Source organism: Dermacentor andersoni, chromosome 3, assembly GCF_023375885.2.
Source record: "Dermacentor andersoni chromosome 3, qqDerAnde1_hic_scaffold, whole genome shotgun sequence".
Lineage (NCBI taxonomy): Eukaryota > Metazoa > Arthropoda > Arachnida > Ixodida > Ixodidae > Dermacentor > Dermacentor andersoni.
Window position 1 is genome coordinate 231,952,459 of NC_092816.1, and position 20,085 is coordinate 231,972,543.

The 20,085-nt window shown below is 47.3% G+C and overlaps 1 protein-coding gene and 1 pseudogene across 4 annotated transcripts in view; both read left to right on the plus strand.

Annotated features, from left to right (window-relative positions):
- The window catches only part of Ube4B (Ubiquitination factor E4B), a 438,127-nt gene that overhangs the window by 300,915 nt on the left and 117,127 nt on the right, over positions 1-20,085 (plus strand). For all 4 annotated transcript variants that reach the window (XM_055072695.2, XM_055072686.2, XM_055072679.2 and 1 more), the window contains one exon: positions 383-478. In XM_055072695.2, coding sequence (XP_054928670.2) covers positions 383-478 — 96 coding nt within the window. The remainder of the gene's footprint in view (positions 1-382; positions 479-20,085) is intronic.
- LOC126536613 (tigger transposable element-derived protein 4-like) lies at positions 16,519-18,961 on the plus strand (annotated as a pseudogene).

A 20,085-nucleotide genomic window follows, 5' to 3' on the forward strand; every position in this document is an offset into this window, starting at 1 on the left:
CTATAAGATAGGTAGGACGCTAGGCAAAGTAAGAACAACTGCTTGGTGGCGCAACCCTAATTTCAAACGGGACACTCCTAGCATCCACCCCTCCATCTTATCTAGCCAGGGCTTTACTGTTGGTTTTTCAGCTGTGTAGCTTTTAGCACACTAGTGGAGACAAAAAGAAAGAGACGGGTATCGATGAAACAACTCCACTTAAGGTTGAAGTATTCCAAAAAAAATTCAGCAGGAGATTCATGAGACAATGTGCTTTATTAGTGAGGACATTCTGTGATTAATTATAAAAGTGTTTTCAGGCCCCTTTAAACAAATGAGGTTCTTGGAATGCTCAGAGGATCTTGTCACTAGGTTCTGGAATGATTGAGGCATGCTTGTGCAGGGCCCCAGTAGATGCACCTGCATTACCCAAGCTGTTGGCTGCCTACCCCGAGTGGTACATCGAGGACATCGCCGACTTCCTGCTCTTCGTCATCCAGTAGGTGTTGGGAGGGGTGTCATCTGCTTGACATCATCTCCATGGTGAAAGTAGATTTTGTGCTCAGTTTATGTTTGTTTATTTACTCTTTCTGTTTTCAGATTATGAGGGGAGTGGCATGTTACAAATTGAAATGGGGGAATAAATTCTTGAAATAATCAAAAATATGAAAAAATCAAGCAGATTTGTACAAAAAGTAGAACTGGATCTTAAGGGGGGAATGGTAAACGATTATCTGTCAGAAATATATAGTTTTCTTTTTCAATTGTGTGACCGAGAAATACTTCGTTTAATAAAGAATATCGTTGCGTTGTAGAGCCACCACGAACCAGTGGTGGCGCTGTTCATCGTAGCAACAAACGGTGGGCAGCCAGCATCGAGGACTGCCAATGGCCAACGAGCTTGCTTCAAGCATGCCACGTGCAGGAATTAAACGCCTTCCTGTTCAGCTTGGTGTCAACTGGCAACGAGGGTGGGATTATGACCACCCAGCAAGTGTGCCTAAACTGGAACCATTCACCGGAGAAGGTGTTCAGGAATAGGACGAGTGTGTGGAGCATTTCGAACAGTATTTTATTGCAAATGATGTTGCAGAAGGCAAACGGAGCCGTGGTCTTGAGTGGCTGTGGGCGACCAACACACTGCTGCGCAGGCTTCTGGCACCGGAAAAACAGTCGGACGCTTCCCTAGCGAAAAGTTTGGAACTGCTGTCGGCGCACTACCCTCCGAAACCGTCAGTTATTGTGCAGCGATATCATTTCTACAGCAAGTCACAGAAGTGTGGGGGAAGTGCAAAAGAGCTCGTGGCCACCCTTCGCCAACTTGCCGACAAGTGCGAATTCGGATTGGAACTCGACAACAATTTGCGTGACCGCCTAGTGCATGAGATGCACAATGACACCATGTGCAGACGCCTGCTGGAAGAAGCAGATTTGACACTGGATAAGGCGATGAAGGTTGTGTTGGCAGTGGAAACTGCTGCACATGGCGCCAAACAGATTACGGGCCAGGTTGGCGAGGCAGCTTTAAGTCATGTAGTATCAGCACCGGTGATGTGTTTTCGTTGTGGTGGGCCCATCAAGAGAATATCTGCAGATGCATTGGGCAGCGTTGTTTTAAATGCCAGCAATGAGGTCACCTTGCTTGGATGTGCACGAACAAGAAGTCAGCAGTAAAGCAGACAAGTGACCGCCGTGCGCCCCATGTGCACGCTGTAGTCAACACTGCTGCAGGCGCCACAAAGTCTGCACTGGAAAACCATGACTCAAATGCAGATACCGTCGGGGACCTCTAGGTTTTAGAAATGGCGAGATCGGCTGAAATGAACAGGGGCACATCACATGAAACTGCCGAGCAAAAGGTGCCACCAATTTTCGGGCAGGATCCAGGGGAGGCTGGTTAAAATGGAACTGTACACCAGTGCCGCGGTTTCAGTCATTGACGAAACAAAGTTCAAGAGCCATTTTCCTGACAGCTTGGAGCTGTTGGACGCCAAGTTGTGAGGATATTTTGGTCAGTTTTCGTCAGTTTCGGGCAGAATGATGGTCAACACGGAGTTTGCAGGAAGAGCAGCGAAGTTGTTCATGGTGCCAGGCTGTGCAAGGGCTCTACTTCGGCGAAATTGGGTCAGAGCATTTGACATGCCTTTGAAAGACATAGCCAAGTTTCACCAGGTGAGCAGTGCAGACGCACTATTGGGACATTTAGGAGTGTGCAGGCCAGCATAAAAATATCAGAAAGAATGCGGCCAATGTTTTGCAGACTATGCAATGTACTGTTTGAACTGCGCAGTTTCGTAGAGGCAGAACTTCAGTGCCTACAGTGAGAGGGCATCCTGAGGCCTGTTTGGTCATCACAATAGGTGGCGCCCATCGTGCCAGTGTTGAAAAAGGATGGTAGAGTCAGAATCTGTGGCGATTTCTAACTCGTAGTCAACAAGGCTGCCATTACTGCAGTGTGCCCAATACAGAAGCTGAACTAGGCGTTTAATTCATGTATGTAGCATGCTTGAAGCTGGCTCGTTGGCCACTGGCAATCCTCGTTGCTGGCTGCCTTCTTGCACCGTCTATTGCTGCCATGAGTAGTGCCACCACTGGCTCGTGGTGGCTATAGCACTGCAACATAACACTCTTGCGTGCCTCCGGCGGCTAATCGGCTCGATCTCGCAACATGCTTTCACACTTTCTGAAATACACACTGTTTTTGTCACCGTTGCTTCTTTCCATGTCACTTTATCATTTTTATCAGTCCTGTTGACTGATGAACCTTGTACCAACAGAGACCGTCCACCGTGAAGGGGCCACTTGCATTAACCCTTTCAGTGTCTAGTTTCGTTGGAGGCTATGCACCCGCAGTCTTGTTTATTTTTCGATATTATAACATGAACCCAACGATTTATTCATGGTTATGCAGAAGAGAAGGAACACCACATATAATGGTAAGTGCTGTCTTACTGTGGTCCTCACAATCCTGTCTGACAAAATGCATCAACGCTCTCAGCACAGAATTAATGAAAGTCGAAGCAGACTCAGGAACACTGGCACTTTTTCATGGTGTCAGGATCAGAAACTGATGCAATCAAGTTTCCTCTTCTTCGGACGACAAGCGGTCATCTTCTTATACCGAGCTTCGCTCATATTTGAAGTCGTTAGTTTAGCCATCGTTTCAGTCAACAGTTGAATGTGCCCCATGAGCAGCCATCTCAAAGCGATCACACGGCTGCGCTATACGGAGCAGCACTTTAGTTTATTCCAACTCGATCAGACAAAGCAGAGATTACAAGATAGAAAAATAGTTCAACAAATGAGTTCAACAAATGCAACAAACAAACTATACAGTGGGCACAGTCATACTGGAGAATGCACACCGACGAAAATGAGTACATGGGATGACCATTGCATGTTGATGGCTATCGTGTTTGCAGAATACTGTACGGTGGCCTCTCATAAAGCTGATAGGCTGGAGTTTTGAATGCCCGGTAGAGCAACCTGGTGACAAAAAAAGAAGTTGGCTGAGTAGTCTGAGTAGTTAGGCCTAATAGTCCGTTAGGCCTAATTGCAGCTGCGTGTCAAGTGCCATGACTAAAGCTAGTTTCATACCGAATCAATGCAGATCTAGTCACAGCGGTCGCATAGCCTTCGGGAAGCTGATAAACCGGCTCGCCAACAAAACTGAATGTACGGGATGACCGTTATTCACGGCCACTATCTTTGTGGAACACCGCACAGCGGCCCCTCGTTCCGAACGCCGTTTGTAGGTGCACAGTGGTCTCTTTTCGTAACTTCGAGAGGCCCGTCACAAGACTAGCCTAGGATTTACATGGTGGACTTTAAAATATTGTTACGGAAGGATGAACGAAGAGAGGAAGAAGATCGCGAGACGCTGGCTGCTGTGGGTTGTTGGTGGTCAGCCATCTTAACTACTCAGACTCATTTTGTATATATTCATTTATTGATACTGTCAGCCCAACTTTGGGCTATTACAGGAGTGGTAGGTCACAATACAAGCAAAAATATGTTTACATGATAAAGAAAAATAAAGTACATTTTGGGGAATGCACTGATAGTAGCACCATGGCAAATACAGCATGTAATACGATACCCAGGTGTACAGTATAACCATTAGGCCAAGTTATGGTATGCATACACATGTGCTTTTGACATTTTCAAGAAAATCGCGTAATGATGATGTCCTTACTATTGAGTCTGATAATAGATTCCATTGTTTTATTGCTCTCGGAAAGAAGCTGTATTTAAAACAATCATTGCGAGTAATTGGAGGAGGGATATACATGCTGTGGCGATGACGAAAATAGTTACTAGGAGAGAAGTGAAAATAGTCATCTTTATCAATTTTAACGTGGCCATGAATAATAATAAAAAAAAACTTCAAACGGTCATACTCAGTTCTAGACTCCAGAAAAAGGAAGTTCACCGAGTTCACATAACTGGGTAAGAGAGTGGGAACGACGATATTTGTTAAAAATAAACCGTGCAGCAAGCCGCTGAATTTTATCCAGCTTAGACTGATTAGATGAAGTGTATGGGTCCCACACAATTTTTGCATACTCCATAACCGGTCGAATCAAAGTTTTATATGCCAGGCATTTTACTTCAGGGGTAGCATTATACAGATTTCTTCTAAGCGACCACAAGGCTTTCTGGGCCTTGGTAAATACGTAATCAACGTGTTCATTCCAACGCAAATCCGAGGTAAGATTAAACCCAAGTATTTAAATGTTGACACCCTTTGTAACACGACACCTTCAATGGAATAATTGTAATCAATAATACTTCGTTTTCTAGAGATAGACATATAAACCGTTTTGTCAGAGTTCAGAACCATTTGCCAGCTGTCACACCAGTTTTTTACCTTTTGCAAATTTGAATTTAAATCCGTCTGATCGGCACGTGATTCGATACGGTTATATAATATGCAATCATCTGCGAAGAGTCTGATGGGAACAGTAATGTCATGCGGCATGTCATTGATAAATAATAAAAATAACGGGGCCTAATACACTTCCTTGGGGTACTCCAGACTCCACAGGCGAAAAGGAAGACCGGTATCCCTCACATGCAACAAATTGGTCTCTATGGCTTAGGACGAAAACCATTCAGATAAGCGAGGGATTTTGAATACAGTTTTAATTTTTAATAGCAACTTTGGGTGCGGCACCTTATCAAAAGCCTTAGCCAGATCTAAGAATATTATGTCTGTTTGGCCTCGGTTATTTATTGTATATGCGAGATCGTGAACAGTCTCTATTAGTTGAGTCACTGTAGAGAGTCCCTGACGGAACCTGTGTTGGCATTTGTTAAGGATAGGGTAGTTGTCAAGGTAGACCAATAATTGCTTAGATATGATATGTTCAAGTAGTTTTGAACAAGTGCTAGTAAGGGAGATTGGCCTATAATTTTTAACGTCTGATTTGCTGCCACTTTTATGAATTGGGATAACTTTAGTACGCTTCCATGCCCTGGGAAAGGAACACTGGTTAATAGATGCCTGAAATATTACAGTTAGAAATTTAGAAAACCACTCTGCATACCTTTGTAAAAATTCATTAGGAATTCCGTCAGGCCCCGTACTTTTTTTAGTGTTCATGTGGAGTAAGAGGTTAACCCTTTCGCTGTCGGGCCTTTCTGGCCGTGACGCACCCCCAGTGTCAGCTTGGTTTCAGGGAACGAGCATAACAGGGAATGAACATAGCAATTTATTTTTGATTATGATTGGTATACAAATAACATAGTCAATGCAATATGCACATTTCAGTGTTCTGCAGCTGCTGTTAGTAAACATCATCATCATCATCAGCCTGACTAACATCCGTTCAACATCCGAATCTGACGATGCAGAACTCGTCTCTTTCTCGCATGAGACGTTGTCTGAGTCCAAATCCGAGCTCGGCTTGTATTCTGAATCGGAAGAGCCACCGCTCCAATGAGCAGACGAAGGTCCCGCGCGCCTCAGCTATCCGAAAGTAACTGCGCGCAGGAAGGATGTGCTTTCAGTCGCCAGCACAACGGAGAGAAATGGGACGTTGTGTGATCAAGAAGAGGGAGATGGAAAAAGGCTAAAACAAAGTTCGAACGGCTTTACATTTACTGCTGCAAGTCGGAAGCGACGGTGCGGCGAGAGAGTGAAAACAGCAATTGAGTCACTCTTTTCGGAGAGGCAACAGGGCGTGCGCCTGAACTTGACGCGCCATAGCAAACATACCAACAGAAGAAAAATAAAAACCTTCAAACCAGCGGAGATGGCAGAACAACCCTTGAACCCATGACCACACGCGCGCGACGCATGATCCAGCGAACGCAGAGCCACCGCGCCACTCAGCGAAGAGAAAGGGGGGAGTGGCAGTCGCACCGTACTCTTCAATACATGTATTACACAGGTCGTGGCGAAAATAGAAACTTGTAGAAAGAGTCAACAGATGGCGTGGCCAATTTAGGAGCGCCAGCTTTGCGCTCAGGCGCGAAATTTTGAACGCATGATAGAGAACATACCGGTACGTCAGTGACACTGTGGGGGGGAAGCGCGATGACGTACCGGTACGTCCGTGACAGCGAAAGGGTTAAATACACCCTGTTCGTCAATTTTTACATCTTGAAAAGGCGGCCTTTCATATTCATCTGTAAAATCGGGCAGGAAGCCGTTATCGCGTGTGAAAACTGACAAGAAGAAAGAGTTGAAATCCTGTGCCTTCTTTAGAGCGCTATCACCAGTTTCATGCGAATGAGAAGCAGCTGGGGGGTTAATATATCGCCAAAATTTTCCGGGGGCGTTTTTCAGAAAAGATTGTAATGTGACATTATAGAATCTATTTTTACATTCTTTGATTAGCCCTTTTAATTCGCGACTCATACTAGAAATGCAGCTTTTGTCAATTGGCTGGCAATTCTTTGAAGACGACTTTCGCTTCCCTGTTAGCTTTCTTTTTGCATGAATTATCTCTCTGGTTATCCAGGGATTTTTTCGTTTAGTTGTTTTTAAACGTTTTGGGACAAAGCTTTCCACACAGCGCTCGACCATGTTTGAAAAGAAATTCCATAGCTCGTCCACGCTTGTGCCAGAGTGGACAAGACCTAGGAACTTATCTAACGAGACTTCGAGGTAATCTAATATAGATACATCATCGGCTAATGTAAAATTCAAGAACCGTATTTTTGATGCACGGAAGAGTTTGCGCACAGACAAACTTAAGGACGTCACTACCATTTTATGGTCCAAAATACTGTCCTCGACGTTGTGGGGTTGCGCGACCCTCGCGCCTCCCCTGATGTTTTTCCCGCATAGCGCGTCTCCTGTAGTGCGGCTTCGCCGCACACGCTGCGGTCCGAGTGGTACAGGCGCAGTCCGAGAGATGGCGCTAGTGTTGCGCGGCTGCGGGGTTACCCTCGGCGGGAGAGACAAGGCGCGCTCTCTTGGGTTGGAGACAGCAAGCAGCACGGACGTGCCGTGCCGCGGGTGGAGCGACCCTCTTTCCCGGCGGGTCGGGCGCACGGCGTGGACGTCCCACGCGCGCGCGGCGACCCATGCTTCTGCGAGACCGCCTCGCGTGGCGGCCTTCGAGCGCGCCTCCGTTGGCGTGACCGAACACGCGAACGACCAGGCGTTGGGATCCAGCATGGGGCGAACATATTCGCTCGCTCGCGGTGAGTCGGACTTCTAGATTTGTCGCGCGCCCATCGGCATGTTTTGTGGATAGCCACTCGGCTAGCAGGCATGGATCTATGAAAGGTGCAATAAATGCCCTTGTGACTGTTTGCACTACTGTGTGTTGTCGTTCCTTTGTCCCAAGAGTACGGAGGAGAGACCCCCGTATCTCCCACAATGTCACAGCTCATAATAAAAGAACATAGGCGATTTGAAACGAAAACAAGATCTAAAATCGTTGAAGTTTCCGCGCCCACTCTTGTGAAGCCAGACACAATTTGAGTCAGGTTATAATTAAATGCAATATTTAATAACTGATCAGAACTCCGTACTTCAGTTTCTCCTGAAGAATTCGACACCCAATCAATTCCAGCCAAATTAAAATCGCCTGCAAGGCATATGTTGTCATCTGGATGCATGTGCAAATTCATAAAGGCTTCCAAGTTTTCTAGTACTTCTACAGGGGAGTTGGGAGGCCGGTACACACCACCGATTAGCAAATTACGGTCATTCAAGGTAGTTTTAATCCAGACTGTTTCGAGATTGCTTGGATCATTAAGTACCGTGAAAGGAATGTCACTTTTCAGAAGTATAGCTACCCCACCCCCTCTAGTGCGCCGATTCTTTCTTATTATGGAATATCCGAGGGGCGTTACCTCAACATCAGTCACATCCGGGTTCAGCCATGTTTCTGTTATTACCATTGCATCTGGATCGTGCTCTATTACAATGCTTTCTAGGCTATCTTGTTTGTTAAGTACGCTCCTTGCATTCAGGTTAATGATCTTAAAGCATGCAGATTGATTTTGGTCGAGTCAGTCAGCACCTGAAGCCGAACGAAGCGCGGCCGCAGGAGCCTGGTGCGCGTATCGGCGGCTGTTAACCTCATCCCAGGCGTAGAGCACATTGTTAACCTTTATTTTGTCAAAAGCCCATGTCACCTTGGCTCCGGTTTTCCTCTCCTCAGTTGTCGACTTCCACAAGTTTTTCCGAGCAGTAGCAACTCTTTTAGAAAAATCTTCTTGCACGCTGAACGGGGTTCCCTTTAATTTTGAGCAGTTTTTAAATATTTTAGATTTTTCCCTGAAGTCCCCTACTCGGAGTATCATTGGTCGATATGTTCCTGGGACCTTCTTCCCTAACCGATGAATTCTTTCGATAGAGCTAAGTTTTTGTTTTAAAATGTTTCCAAACACATAGTCATTAACCTTTCGCAGCAGTATTTCCTCAGTTTCAAGTCTGGCCTCTTCTATTCCTCTAACAATAATATTATTGCGCTTTGAATGATTTTCGACATCGTCGATTCGTTCTGACATTTGAAGGAATTGATCATCAAGATTTCTCACACAACCTTCAACAGTAACAAGTCGGGTGTTGGTGTCTTCAACGCACTGTAGTTTAGATTCGTTTGTTTCCAGTTGTTTCTGGACAACCGAAATGGCTGTCTCTGAGGTTAACTGCTTCACCTGAATTTCAGAAATTCTAGCACGGATTTTTTTTTCTGCGTGTTTAGCATTTTTTTCACCATATCCTCAAGAGGCCCAGGATTCTCTTCAACATCTCCTGATAGTTTTAGAAGTAGGCAGGCTACTGAGAAACATTCACTCGCACAATTTACAAGCGTGTGTGGACATGGCAATATATTGTAAATATATATATTATATATACACGGCAATATATTGTAAATATAATCTTCTATACTCCCAACATCCCTGTAACATATGGGTGAGAGGTGTGGGGTACCATGGCTGGAAACGGAGCTCCGCAGTGGATGTCGCATCACCGTCCACGCCATGAATGACGGTGAGCACTCGGGATCAACGTCGTTGCCGCCTCGTACGTCGCATGCTACGTCGCTGTCACCTTCGGTTGGCATTGTGCAACTCGAGGATCCTGGAACTTTCTGCGGGACCGATGGCGCCGACGTTGAAGAGTGGGTGGCCATGTACGAACGCGTGAGTGGAAGCAACAGATGGGACCCTTCGCTTATTCTAGCTAACCTGTTGTTCTACCTAAGAGGCACGGCAAAGGTGTGGTACGAAAACCACGAAGAGGAGCTAACTAGCTGTGACCAATGCAAAGAGAAATTGACAGAGTTGTTTGACAAACCAGCTGGCCGTAAAATTGCCGCAAAGCAGGAACTGACCTCCCGTGCCCAGTCCCCCACGGAGTCCTATGTCTCGTACATCCAGGACGTGCTGGCACTTTATCGTAAGGCCGATCACAACATAACAGAAGCTGAGAAGGTCAGGCACGTGCTTAAGGGCATTGCTGATGACGCGTTCAATCTGCTCGTGTGCAAAAGCTTTTCTACAGTTGATGCAATCATTAAAGAGTACCGACAATTCGAGCAGGCCAATAGCCTTGCGACCATTCGCCAGACTTTCCAATACTGCCGCTACGTCGACGTGTGACGATCAACCCGCACAGCTGCATGCGTCGCCATCAGAGGACGTGGTGCGAATCGTTCGACGTGAACTGGATGCTATGGCGCCCGCAGCTTTCTGTCCACATAGCCCTGATGCTACCACATTTTCAGTTCCTCTCGTACAAGCCATCGTTCGCCAGGAACTTGAAAACATTGGTTTACATTCTGCATGTGCTGTTGCCCATCCTAGAGCTAACGAACGCCCTTCTAATATTTTTGCTCCACCCCGACGCTTCTCTCTACGTCATCGCAACCCGACTGAGGGGAGAACTGCGAATGACCAGCCGATATGTTTCATCTCTTGCCGCATTGGTCATGTCACCCGATACTGTCGCAACTGTCGCATTGATACTTTGGCCCTCAAAACCTCGCATGCCACCAACCTGAGCCGTTTTGATGGAAATGCCCGCAATGTTTGGCCGACCGCCGACTCTTTAACAGTGCCGACAACTCTGCTAGGAACGCGTGGTACAGCCGCTCACCATCGCTGCGTGGACACCAGTCTCATTCACCGCAAACACGTCGCCCATTTTCCCGTTCACCGCAGCCACGTCGCCTTTCATCCCCTGTGGCGTTTGGCCACACCCTTTCGGAAAACTAAGAAATGCAGCCCTCGGAAGTGGTGCTACATTGCCTATTACCGCAGCAAATCCTCTGTCTGTGCCCACAAGGAGAAGTGTAATAGACGTTAAAATAAACGGCGTACCTGTTCAAGCACTCGTCAACACTGGAGCCCACGTATCTGTGATGAGTGCTAGCCTACGCAGACGTTTAGGGGGGACGTGGCTTTGAAAGTCAACTTCATTATTTCTTCATGGATTTTGATGAAAATTGGCACAAATATTTTGAATGTCTCCGTGATGCTTCCACAAAAATTTCAGAGTGGTATCTTTAAAACATTTTACTCAATTTTATTGAGCAGAACTTTTCTCCCTCTTACTTTCTGGAAAGCCTGGGGAACCTAAAAAATGTAATAGAAGGCTTGTTAAGTATTGACTGCATAGCTAAATGCGTGCTGAAGGTCGTGACATTCTTGCATTCTTTTTTTTTGGCAACAAAAATTTTTTGGAGTGCCATATTTTATGTTACCTTCACATCAAGCACACTTTCAGGATAGACGAATAGCCATATCATAAACTTGCAAAGGGTGAAGATAAGAAAGCAAGAATGTCACGACCTGCACTGCAGTCCAAGGAACGTGACATAAAAAAAACAGAGTCAAAATATGTTAAAAGGTAACAAAGAAATCAGCTCCAGAAACTGAGCAGAAAGGCAGAAAAACATTTTTGAGAAAATGGCTCTCAAAGTTTCATCTTCTCTTCCATTCTCTAAAAGGCACCAAATTTGTAGTCTTTGGGTTGTTTTGTGATGTGGGGCTTCTTGTACATGTGGCCTCTTATCTGGTGTGCTCCCCCCCCCTTTTCTTTTTATAGGCATTCTTTGCTGCTTTTGCTCTACAAAGAGCATGGTGCCTAGGTTTCAAACCAAGTGATGTGCAGAACTTTGTGTGGGCATGAATATAGTTCCAGTGTACATTCAGGCAGCCTGTATCCGCAGACTGCCCGATTGATAGCAATCTCCAGTACAATCAGTGAGGCTTTTTTTTTTTTTTTTGTAGAATTTGCCATGTTACTGAATGAAGGCTCTGAGTGTCAGCAGCCTCCCAAGTCATCTTTACTTGACAATGGCTGTAGAACTTAGGATCAGAGAGCCAGTGAAAGATTTGCAGCTGCTAGGGGCTTTCCAGAATTGTACTTTTGTATGATGCCTCAATCACTTCTGCTGCCAGGTGTCTCTGCCAGCCCAAAGGGCCTAGTGAACAGAGCTTATGATGAGGTTCTCTTTATGGAGGGGTGGTATGACAGATATTGCTACGAGCTATCGTGACAATAGAGTGAACGCACAATATACTTGGTTGTGGGTCCACGATGACGACGAGCGAAATGCCTAGCCGCAGACACAAGGAGCCAACGCACGATGTTCTTAGTTGCGCAGTTCGAGGTGCCGACGTGCGAAGTACCTAACCGCGCAGTCCGATCGAGGTGCTGACGCGCGAAATTCCTAGCCGTGGGCTCGAGGAGTCGAGACGATGCGCTTATTCACGCAGTCGGAGGCGCCGATGCACAAAATGCTTAGGTGAGGGTCTGAGAAGTCCGCGCGCGACGTGCATGATTGCCAATTCGGAGACTCCCTATGTGTGAAATGTTTAGCCGCGTGCCCGAGGATTGCGTGCACGATGTGCGTCACGAATTCCGAAACGCCGAGTGCTGAAAGGCTTAGACGCATGTCCGAGGATTCCGCGCATGAATCTTGGTCGCGAAGTCCGCGTCGCCGATGCTCGGAATGTTTGGCTGCGAGTCTGAAGTGTCCACAAGCGTAGGGATCGGCCACGCTACTGCGATATCCGCGTAGCACCCGTTTTGACACGTCGATATTACGGCAAGTGGAGACGTCCAGACTCGCAAGGTGCAAAGAGCCGAGCAGACGACGCAAGCGCCGGACCAATGGCGAATCGCACTGAAGTCACGTAGCGGGCGCGAGCAATCGCAGACTCCGGCACGACCTTCAATCATTTGCATTTTGTGCGCTTGTTTCTGTGTCGAGGAGATCGCTGAAGCAGCATATTCGAAGACGGAGAAATGCGCTTTCCAACGAGATCAAGATGGTGGCGCTCGGTCGCGCCGTTCCGGAGATATTGTGGCTTGAAAAACGCTGTTCTTTCTTGATTCCTGCGAGATTTTTCGCCACCTTGGTTGATAAAATGAATTTTTTAGAGCACTTCTAAGTGGTTTACAGTGATGATATTTGGGTATCGGATAGAAAAAGGGTTATAGAAACTGAAAATGTGATGTTCAAAAAATCGATATTTTGGCAATTTTTTGCGATGCGAAAGCCGCGTCCCCCCTTAAAGAAGGTCCTCACCCCAGCAGCTGCCCGAGTGCTTCATATGGCTGATGGCGGTGTGCTGATTGTTCTTGGAATATGTACTGCGCATTTAATTATAGCCAGCCGCCCTACTTCTATTCTCTTTGTTGTGATCGACAACTGCCCTCACGACGTTATCCTTCGATTGGATTTTTAATCCACTCATTCTGCTCTCATCGACTGCGCGATCGGCACTCTTCAGTTGGAACTCTCCGAGCACTGCCCCACTGCAGTTGTGCTCGCTTCACGATGTTCCTCTGTCACCTGAGGCAGTTACTTAAGTCACTTTGACCGCCCAGCCACAAGTTCCTGACGGGGAATATGTGCTTCGCCCCATCGTCGAGTGCTTTTGAACCGGAATGTTGCTGTTCCACATGCGCTGGTCACGGTTACTAACAACGACATCGTTCTACCACTTCTGAATTTCAGCTTGTGCCCTCAAGTGATTCCGGCCGGCATGTTGTTGGCCAGTGTTTCTAGTGGTTCCGAATTTGACATTGAGAATCCGAATGCCAAGAGTGGCTTATTAGCGCCATTTGCAGCTCACAGCTCTGGTTCTTAACTGATGACTTTGCAAACATGATTGCACCTGACCTCACCTATGCACAGGCCACGAACATACGTCACCTGCTTGAATCGTACAGTGACATCTTTGATTTCTGCGACAGGCCTTTAGGCCACATATCTGTCGTTCACCACCGTATAAACACTGGAGACACGAAACCTATTCGTCGGCGTCCCTATCGTGTATCACATGCTGAACATCGAGTCATCCAATCAGAAGTGGACAAAATGCTCCGCAAAGGGGTCATCGAGCCATCAGCCAGCCCTTGGGTTTCACCTGTCGTCCTTGTGAAAAACAAAGATGGTACCTGGTATTTTTGCGTCCATTATGGCCACTTAAACAAGATCACGCACAAAGACGTCTACCCACTACCATGCATCGATGACGCCTTGGACTGCTTGCGCGGAGCTAAATACTTCTCGTCCATCGATATTCGATCAGGCTAGTGGCCGATTTCAGTTGATGAAATGGACCGCAAGAAGACGGCCTTCATCATGCCGGATGGCTTTATCAGTTCAAAGTCATGCCCTTTGGCCTATGTGATGCTCCTGCGACATTTGAACATATGATGGGCTCTCTTCTGCGAGGCTACAAATGGACCACCTGTCTTTGTTACCTTGACAACATTATTGTTTTTCTCCCACGTTTGGCAGCCAACTTACCCGACTCGCTGTAGTTCTTTCTGTCTTCCAAAAAGCCGGCCTTCAACTGAACTCCACTAAGTGTCAATTCAGGCACCGTCAGATTACAGTGTTGGGACACCTCGTTGACGCATCCGATGTCCAACCAGATCCTGAAAAAGTTTGCGCCGTACGCAGTTTCCCTGTGCCACGTTCTGCTCCTGACTTGCGCTGCTTCATCGATCTGTGCTCTTACTTTCGCCGTTTCATCAAAAACTTCGCCGACATTGCTTGGCCTTTGACAGATCTTCTAAAGAAGAACACGCCATTCTCATGGGTCCCGGAGCAGGCTCATGCATCCGCCGCTCTCATCGAGTTTCTGACCACCCCTCCCATACTTGCCCACTTTGATCCATCTGCACCGACCGAAGTCCACACTGACGCAAACGACCACGGCATCGGCGCTGTTCTCGCCCAACAGCAGAATGGTACCGAGTGCGTGATAGCTTACGCCAGCCGCCTGCTGTCACCTGCCGAGAGAAATTACTCCATCAACGAATGGGAGTGCTTGGCTTTAGTTTGGGCTGTTGCAAAGTTCCAGCCATATTTGTACGGCCGCACGTTTTCAGTCGTTACAGACCACCACGCCCTCTGCCGGCTGTCGTCCCTCTGGGACCCGACAGGACGGCTCGGTCGCTGGGCCTTGCGGCTCCAGGAATTTTCATATATTGTCAATTGCACGACTGCATGCCTCCACAAGGACGCTGACTGCCTCTCTCGTCACCCAGTAGATCCCCCTGATCCTGCTCCGTATGATCCGGTGACCTGTGTGATGGCTTTTACTGACATGACCGACATGCGCACTAAACAACAACACGACGCAGCCTTACAGTCCATCATCGCCAGAGTGCAATCTGGCAGCACCGACAGCACGTGCCGCATGTTCGTGCTGCTCGACGGCATCCTCTGCCGCCGCAATATCAATCCTGACGGCCCCAAGTTGCTCCTTGTCCTTCCTCGTCATCTGCGATCCATCGTTTTCGAACAATTTCACGATGCCCCGACGGCGGGACACCTTGAAGTTTTGCCTACATACGACCACGTACGACACCGGTTCTTCTGGCTGGGTCTCTACCGCTTCGTGCTTCGTTATGTCGCAACTTGCAAATTGCGTCAGCGCCGAAAGAAACCTCCCCTGCCACCTGTCGGACGACTCCATCCAATTGAAGTTCCCTCTGAACCGTTCTTTCGGGTAGGCCTTGACCTGCTTGGCCCTTTTCCGACAACGAATAGAGGGAATAAGTGGATCGCCGTCGCTACTGATTACGCGACATGCTACGCGATAACAAAGTCGTTGCCGACTAGTTGCTCAGCAGACGTCGCCGATTTTCTCCTTCACAATGTGATTCTCCAGCACAGTGCACCTCAACAGTTACTTACACACCACGGCTGCTCGATCTTGTCTCGAGTTGTGGATGACCTCCTTCGCTCTTGTGCCACTGAGCACAAGCGTGTCCACCGCCTAACACCCACAAAGGAACAGTCTTACGGGACGTCTCAACCGAACACTCACAGAGATGCTGTCAACGTACGTTTCCAACGATTACTGCGACTGGGACGCCACGCTGGCCTACGGGACTTTCGCGTATAACTCGTCCCGACATTACACAGCAGGATATTCACCCTTTTATCTTTCGTATGGTCGCGACCCCACCTTGCCCTTTGACACCATCTTACCTTCTGCGCCCCGCGTTGCCACTGAGTACGCTCGCAAAGTCATCGATTGCGCTCACATGGCCCGTCAAATCGCCCGATCTCGCTTATTAGCCTCACAGCATCTGCAGAAAAAGCATTACGACCGGTGCCATCGTGATGTTCAGTTCGCCCCAGGTGCTTGGGTGCTGCTTTGGTCGCCATGTCATCAGGTCGGCCTCTCCCAGAAGCTTCTCTCTCGCTACACAGGGCCTTATGAAGTCCTAAGTCAAGCTAACGGCGTCAATTATGAGATCGTGCCGTTACAGTTTGATACATCCTCAAGTCCGCCGCCTGTTGACGTCGTGCACGTTTCGCAGCTGAAGCCATACTTCGCTCGTAGTTCTTCGCCTACCATTCGCAGAGACGGCGCTTCACCACCCGGGGGTCCTGTTACGGAACGATGAACTAAGAGAGGAAAAAGATTGCGAGGCGCTGGCTGCTGCAGGTTGTTGGTGGTCAGCCATCTTAACCACTCAGACTCATTTTGTATATATATTGTAAATATAATCTTCTATACTCCCAAGATCCCCATAACAATATTATGTGACTAGCATGCTGAGACGAAAAAAAAAAGGGGGGGGGGACATTGCGTCAACTTGCTTTGAACCTCCCAATTCAGGTACTCTTTACCATCAACACCAACCACGATCGACAAGCACTGCATGGATGACTGCGTGGAGCAATGCCAAGTGACGTGATGCACCTTCCCCACTTTTGTCTGCCATAGATTGGCCTTAATGAACTGGCAAAGACCCACAGAAACTACCTGCCATAAAGATGGAAAAAGCTTCCCGTTTTCTGGAAGAAAATTGGAAAGCAGGACTTCTTCACCAATAGAAGATTGCGAATAAGCACTATATGGCCCACTATTCAAGGGACACTAAAGGCAAATACAGTGCAGTCCACTCATAGCGATACCACATATAACAATATATCGGTTACAACGATGGGTCAAGGTCACAGTGTCATTATGCATTAGGTCTATGGGGGGAAAAACCATATATAAGGATGTGTTATTCACCGCATATCCGATGTAACAATTAAAATTCTGCCGTTAGGACAGTGTTTGCCAGGCAGAATAATCCTGACATTTGCGTTGCTTGATTTCCCTGAAACAAATGATGCCAAAATGGGGCAATGTTCACCTGCACAAGTTTGTATCTGCCGCCATTACGACACAGCGCGTTCCACCCCGCCCGTAGCGCCCACACACCGGAGAGCATCGTAAGTTGGCGCAGCGGGGCATAAGATGGCGGCAGCTGCTTCATGTTCTTGCGCATTGCCCACAGTCGCACCGAAAGAGAGAGAAAGAAAATGAGAAAAAAAAAGGTCAAAAGCAAAGCGGCACGGTGGTGCCCATCCCCTAACTCAGTTCCTCTCGCAGCGAGTGCAGTAGTAGCTTCCCAGCTGAAACCACCGAAGCAGCGGACAGCACAGTTTGAAGATGGCGCCGACAAAGCGTAAAGCTATGTCGCTTGACACGAAGATGCAAATTTTACTGGATTTTTGACGCTGCTTCAAGGTGAGCGCCCTCATTAAGAAATATGAGCCCGCTCAGTTGACAATGTCTACAATTCTGAAAACCGGGAGCACCGCGATTGGGAAGGCGGGAAGTATTAGTGGCCATGCCGTTCAGTGGAAAAAGGTTAGAGACCCTTTGTATGGCAATGTGGAAGAGTCTCTTTCCCAGTGGTCTATCACAACCCATGCATAATGTGCCAATCAATGGGCCAATTCTTGCTGCCAAAGCGAGAAACTTCACTTTTCCTCTGGGACAGCCAAATTTTTTGCCTGGAGGAGGCTGGATTCAGCGTTTTAAAAAGCGGCATGGCATCGTTTATAAAGATGTGGTAGGGGAAGCGGTGTCCTTGGATATGCAGGCAAAGCAGCAGTGGCTACTGACAAAGCTGCCTGGTGTGCTGGAGCATTATGCAGACAAATATATTTACAACTGTGACAAAACTGCTCTTCTTTTTCAAATGTTGCCATCGAAGACGCACACTTTTAAAGGAGATACATGCCCCGGTGGGAAGCACTCTAAACTTAGGGTGACTGTGTTGCTGTGAGTTAGCATGGTCGGCAGCCATCACCTCAGGCCTTTCATTATCGGGTGATCCAAGAAGCCAGCATGCTTCAAGAATCGGCACATCCCCCTCGCAGCAATGAGAAGGGGTGGATGACCCGCGGCTTGTTCGAGGAGTTTCTGCTCGAGTTGGACAGCATAATTGAAAGTCAAGGAAGAAGAGTAGTGTTGCTACTGGACAATTGTGGCGCAGACAGCGTTAACCCGAAGCTAACATCGGTCCAATTGATCTTTCTGCCTCCCCACACGATGGCAGATAGCAGCCATTGGACGCCGGCATGATAGCCAAATTTAAGGCTTTATATTGGCGGCAAGCTAGAATGCCTAATCTTAGTAATTGACCGCACAGCTCCTGGCACGTCGGGCCATACAGACGGGCCCCCTGACCTGAAAATCAGACTTTTGATGGCCGTGCACTTTGTTTATGGTGCGTTGTATGAGGTGAAGCAGTCCACCATACAAAACTGCTTCAGAAAGGCGGGCTTCGTGCGCCAGGACGAACCTACCTCCCCTACTGATAGTGAGACCAACACGGTGGATGCCGCCAAATTAACCAAGCTCTGGGAGCACGTCGCTACTGGTGACACGTGGTGAGTCGATGGAGGAGTCCTTGACTGCAGACAGTGCTGCCTCATTCTGTGATGAGATCACCGACCAGGTGATCGCCGAAGGTGTGTTGTCATGACAGACGCAATGTCGTGGGACAGTGGCTATGGCAGCAGTGACAGTGACAACGAGATTGACAGTGGCTCCTTGACCCCGACCTCGATGGCCACGCAAAGTGCATTGTTTTCGATTGACTCCTTAATTGATTTTATGCATTCCAGAGGATTTCCACCGGTGTTTGCGCAGCAGCTGGAAGCTATGCATACCACGGTTGTGAAGCTGAAACTGCCACGAAAGCAAGTGCAGATGTCAGATTTCATTGTGCCCAATGCTTGACAGGATGTTTGATGCTAGAAATAAAATTTTGGTTTTCACAGCCTACTTTCTACAACATCTGTTATTTAGTGCGAGTGGTGAATTCGACTTCAGAGCTAGAGGTATGTTTGTAGGCTTTTTTTTACGGCAGTCCAGATATAGCAATCATTAGTTATAACGATCATATTTTTCGTATTTCTCGATATTTTTATAAGTGGACTGCACTCTGTTAGATTATCAAAATTTGGTGTCCCCCGTAATAGGACTAGAGCATACTATAAATCTACATTCCTTTTTCCAGAGTTACTGTTAGCTAGTAAGATTTTTATTAAGTAATATGATTAGCCTCCTGAGCATGTGCAACACTGTTTTTTACATGATACTAGTAAGCATAAAAGATTTTGTCAAGTTTTCTGATATTTAGTATTTGATTTAATGTTTGTATTTTTTTCTCAATTCGATATTCGATTCAAAGTCTATGCAATATTCGCACATGCTTACTTTTCAGACTAGCATGGAATACAGTCGATGATCGAAAATTCTGACTCCGCGGGGAACGTAGATAAGTGAACTATCGAATGTTCGAAAAAACGAATGTATCTAAAGCCGATCACCTTATTTTACGTTTTAAGGCCCCTGTGCACGGAACAAGTGGTCGATGTGTTGCTGCACGCACCTCCACTTTCGTGGAACCAAGCGGGCCTGTATTTCTGCCAGTTTTAAGTTTCGCTGTATACAGATGCAAGGACTGCAAAGGCTTTAGTCGGATCCACATGTGGAAGGCTCTGGAGTACACGGCACATCATCATCCAAGTCAGAGTTACTGTTTCACAGTGGGAGAACTTGCTCAATTATTTCGTCATCATTCAGTTCAGCACACACAAAAAGAAATGCACTGTCGATGTCTGCAAAGTCTTCAGATCTAACGGCGGCAGGAATCAGCACACTGCAGCCTAGCAGGTCACCAATGATGTCCGCATTTGAGATCATTGCGGTAGGCAGCAGTTCAGCCTCTTTAGTTACAGAGTCTGGTTCGTTTAGACTGGGACTCGAGACTCGTTTGGAGTCGAACTGCGAGGGCACTGTTGGTTACATTTGACACAGCCTACAAATAACTTCATGAGAAAGGCTTGTTGAAGCCAGCAGAGTGCT